Source organism: Helianthus annuus, chromosome 11 (genome assembly GCF_002127325.2).
Source record: "Helianthus annuus cultivar XRQ/B chromosome 11, HanXRQr2.0-SUNRISE, whole genome shotgun sequence".
In the NCBI taxonomy this organism is placed as follows: domain Eukaryota; kingdom Viridiplantae; phylum Streptophyta; class Magnoliopsida; order Asterales; family Asteraceae; genus Helianthus; species Helianthus annuus.
Genome location: NC_035443.2, coordinates 70,426,641 through 70,431,624, shown reverse-complemented (window position 1 = coordinate 70,431,624; position 4,984 = coordinate 70,426,641). Strand labels below are relative to the sequence as shown.

The following is a 4,984-nucleotide window of genomic DNA, read 5'->3' as shown; positions in this document are numbered from 1 at the left end:
ATTTTTTTAGGTTTTTTGAGGGGTTTAGTTTTTAGCATTTTAGCTTGGGTGGGTAGGGGGGGTTAGGTTTTTTTTAGGTTTTTGGGGGTTGGGGGGTGGGGGGGGGGGGTTAGGTTTTTTTTTAGGTTTTTGGGGGGTGGGGGGGTAGGTTTTTTTTAGGTTTTTGGGGGGTGGGGGGGGGGTGGGGGGGGTGGGGGGTTTAGGTTTTTTTTGGGGGTGGGGGGAGTGGTTAGGTTTTTTTAGGTATATTTGTAGAGTAACTTTGATAATTATTGATAATTACAAAAATGTCACCTTGTCTTTTTGAGTTTTCCTTCAATTTGTATGTTTAGTATGTTAAGATTATTTGTACAAGAACTTTACCCTACATATATATGAGTGTAGAAATAACTAATTAGAAAATTATATTCTTTATACATAACCATATGTCTGGTTAATGACTTTTAAACAAATACGCTTCATACCATTACCTGTAATCAAGAAGTCCCACATGCCAATTATAAAAATTAATATCACTCATGTAGTCAGCGTATCAGATCTGCAGAACCGCAAAAAACAGCAATTGTATCAGGTTTGCAATCAATTGGACATTATATAAAACCCAAAATTCCAATCATTAACAGTTCCAATCGTCGTAAATCTCAACAATTCCAAAGATAGCTCCTAAATGAGGTTTGTTAACAAGAACAAAGCAAATTATTAAAACCACATTACAAAATCTATAAGAAACAAATCAACAAATTCTAAGATCAAAACTTTAGTTATAGGCCAAAACTAAAGTTTGTGATGCCGAGGAACTAAATAAACCAGATGCATGAAATGACTAAAGAAATCCAATATCTCTATCTATATGACAAGGAATCAGAATCAATGACTCATGTTCATGTATTAGCAAACTTTTTTCAGTACCAGCAACCACATCAAGTCTACTTTAACCAGTGGAACCCATAGACTCCAAGTGTATGTCATTGTTTCTTCAGATTCTAATCTACAAACGTGCCAGCTCACTCTAAATGGTGACCCGTTCACTAAAAATGGTGAATTTGACCGGTTTAGAATTTGACTTGCTTACTAAATTTGACAGTGAAGGAGCTACTAATAAGTAATTTAAAAAACTAAAAAATAGTTCCAAAAATTGAGAATGGCTAGTTTTCTAAAAGCTCGCCTCATTAGCCATATTGGGATCAGCTCGAGCTTTTAGCAAGCATGTAATCATCACCTCTGTCAAATCATAATAAAGTTATAATGAGAACATTGGATCATTTCACATACTTGCTTCCACAGTTGCAAATCCCATTGAACAAAAATCAGCATAAAAAGATAGACATGATACCGAACTGTTCTAGTTAATACACCTTCGATTCTCAGGAAGTTTGATTCTGTAATGGTCTTTCACTCAACTAACAATGATTATCTGTAAATTTTCAAAGCCCTAGACGCATCTCTGCCGCTAAGGTATCAGATAGATAGCCTTCATCGATCTCTGAACCTAATATGTCCGAAAATAATTCGTTTATTGATAATTTGAGTTCTGAAGCGGAAGAGTATCTGATATAAAACTCAACACTGCTAGTAGACGCCTATTTTAATTACAACGCCGTAAACCCCGTGTGAAACCATTATACACAGTGCCTGTTTGTATTTTAGTGTGTGTTGTGTTTGATGCGTATTTGAGGAAGATGGGGGAGTATGGAACATATACTCAGCAACTCAACCCCAATATGCAGCGCTAAGGCCTAAGTGCAGCGTATAAGTTTATGGTCATTTGGTTATGGACTCCTACGTTTCATGTTATACTCATCAACTCACCACCTATACACAGTGCTAAGGCCTAAGCACAACGTATAGGTTTAATATTTAAAAAAAAATAGTTTTTAACTGTAGTTAGTTCTCAAATTATTTACCCTATAACTGCTAGCTCTCTTTATAACAAATAGCTTTTAAAATCAAATCTAATACCCTGTACTTGCTAGCTCTCTTTACAATATAATAACTTCAGTCAAACCCTAACCCCAAAAGACGATTCAGAACACACATATTTAGCAGAATCATCTCCAACTGAAAAACCGAAACTTTAAAAGATACCTTTGTACATAACATTTCTGTTGAATTGGGACAAAACCCTTCAACCTCTGCATCAACAAACTGCAAACTGCAAATCTTCGACTTTTTCGTTTTCGGTTTGCTTACAGATGGCACACTTGTGAGCTGGAAATATAAACGGTTACCCTGCAACAATCCTTTCTTGAAGCTTCTATCGCTCGGTCTTATCGTTTTTTATGAAGCAGCTTAGCTACGCATTTCGGGTGATAAAAGTGGCCACACGTTGCGGAACTACAACGAAAAACCTACACAATGATACCAATAGATAATTGCTGAATATCATTGGAAAAAATGACGATGAAAATAGATAATTGCTGCATCAACAAACTACAAATGACAACATTTCTGTTCCAACTTGAGAATAGTATAGTTCCAATAATTTTTCCAAAAACCGTTCCAATAATTTCTGTTCCAATAATTTTTCCAAAAACTGTTCCATGTTATAATATTACAAAATGATTTACCATGAAGATCAAGTTCTACCTCTACATTTACCAAGCAAGTGGATGAACTCTTTGTCAAACTTATGGATAGCCTTATCTACCAAATAGTTAATCTTGTCTACCAAATAGTTAACATTGTCTACCAAATAGTTAATCTTTTTGTAGTATAAATACTAGCTCAAGATAGAAGAAAAAATGCACCTCATGTATACACTTTTATAAGTTATACAACTCTCTTCTTCTTTCTCTTATAACATTTCTAAAAATTCTTAAAGTTTTAGCACTAATCTTGTGTTAATCCTTGTTATATTATAACACGTTATCAGCACGAGGCTCTAGTCAAGGAAATGTTCAAGCAATTATAATCAAAGTAAGCATTTGATTAATATATAAACTATAATTGCTATGATAAACTAATACCAGTGCAGATGTATCTTACGATGGATATTCGATCGTTGTTGGACTACAAAAACGTAACATGTCTTTTTATGTATCATGGGATTGTTTTCCTTTAGGAGACCCTGTTATCCAGACACTCCTATCATAAAAACAATTAAGTCCCATACTTAAAAAAAAAGTGAAAAATAAAGTAAAGAGACTGAAAGACTTGATAGCACTTGTATTTATTTATGCATCTAACTTTTATTTATACACACATACTAACATTTAATTTAGAGTTTACATTCATGTATACTAACATTTTTTTCTTATTATACATCCTAATTTTATATCTTATAAAATAACATTTATGTAATACATCATTTATTATAAATACATATACATATATGTATATAACCGTTATATAACGGCTATAAAACGGTAATATAACCGTTATAAAACGGTTATAATTTACCGCTATAAATTACCAATTATCAATCTCATTTTTTCCACAACAAACAGTTTTCTTTTCAAGGCTATTCAAGAAAAAAAAATCGAAGATGATTCACCCGGTTTTAATATTGGTCGGCATAATATTAATATTGTTGCCGACCTTAATGTATGAGCTTCCACCTCATCTTTTTAGTACTTATGTATTCATTTATTTGTTTATAGCTTTACCTTTGTATGTTATCTCATTTTTAATGAGTATTTAGATTTTAATATTTATATTATTTATGTTTAGCAACAAAAATGGCAAACATCGCAAAAATTGAATTCCCGGCTCTTAATATCACCGGAGAAAATTATATGCCGTGGACGGCACATGTTAAGCGACATCTAAAGTCAATGGGTGTTTTGGAAACGATAACGGAGTGGAACGAATGTAGCGATCAAGACAGGGCAAAAGCCGATGTCTTCCTCCATAAACACATTGATGAAATGTTGCAATTTGAATATTCAAATTTTGAGGATCCATACGTTTTGTGGGAAGATTTAAAAAGCAGATTTGATAATCAAAGGGAAGTTTTACTTCCCACTGCTAGAGATGAATGGAACAATCTCAGGTTCCAAGATTTTAAAAAGGTGAATGAATACACCTCTGCTTTGTACAGGATATGCTCAACGCTCCGATTCTGTGGGCAAACTGTTACGGAGGAAGATATGTTGGAGAAAACTTTCTCCACATTTCATGCATCAAATATAAACTTGCAACAACAATATCGGTTGCAAAAGTTTCAAAGATATTCTGATCTAAATTCATTTCTCCTCGTAGCAGAGAAAAACAATGAGCTACTAATGAAAAATCATCAAGCTCGTCCCACTGGATCATTAGCCATTCCAGAAGCAAATGCTGTTATTAATGATGATATTAAAGACTGTGGAAGAAAATGGGGACGAGGCCGTGGCCGTGGCCATTTTGGTAAAGGTAATGGTCGAAATTATTCCTTCAAAAGAAATAATAACTTCCGAGGCAATTCCCATGGTCGTGGACGTGGTCGCGGTCGTGGTCGTGGTCGAAATCAAAGAACCCCCAATTACCACACTCCACAAAATACCAATTCCAACCAGTATAACAAAAGGAATGAAGCTGGTAGGTCCGAAAACAATGGCACTTCTTGTTTCAGATGTGGAAGTGCAAACCATTGGTCAAAGGCTTGTCGTACACCTTCACATTTATGTGAACTTTACCAAGCCTCTCTCAAAAGAAAAGAAAAGGAGATGAACCATGTGGATAATTTTAATGATATCAACGTCGAAATGAATGTCGCCGACTTTAACAATAACATGGAACTCTGAAACGAATGTTGCTAAACCATAATGATTATATGCAACAATTATGTAATTTCCTCTATTATAAGTATCTTTATTATGTTTCATTAGTCTTTCTTTTCATGTAACATTTTCAATTAATAAATAAACTTCTTATTATAATTCACAATGTCTTCGTTATACACTTATTATTATTTCACTTTATATTTTTCAAGATTAAAATGAATACCACTGGAGCACAAGAACAGACAAATGATGCAGATATATGTATAGCAGATAGTGGAGCC

General features: G+C 34.0%; 1 protein-coding gene across 1 annotated transcript; it reads left to right on the top strand.

Moving 5' to 3' along the window:
* The first annotated feature begins 3,677 nt into the window (after positions 1-3,677).
* Positions 3,678-4,724, top strand: LOC110888375. The gene has a single exon (XM_022135903.1). It carries the CDS (start codon positions 3,678-3,680, stop codon positions 4,722-4,724), a length of 1,047 nt encoding a protein of 348 aa, XP_021991595.1.
* Positions 4,725-4,984: the final 260 nt, after the last annotated feature.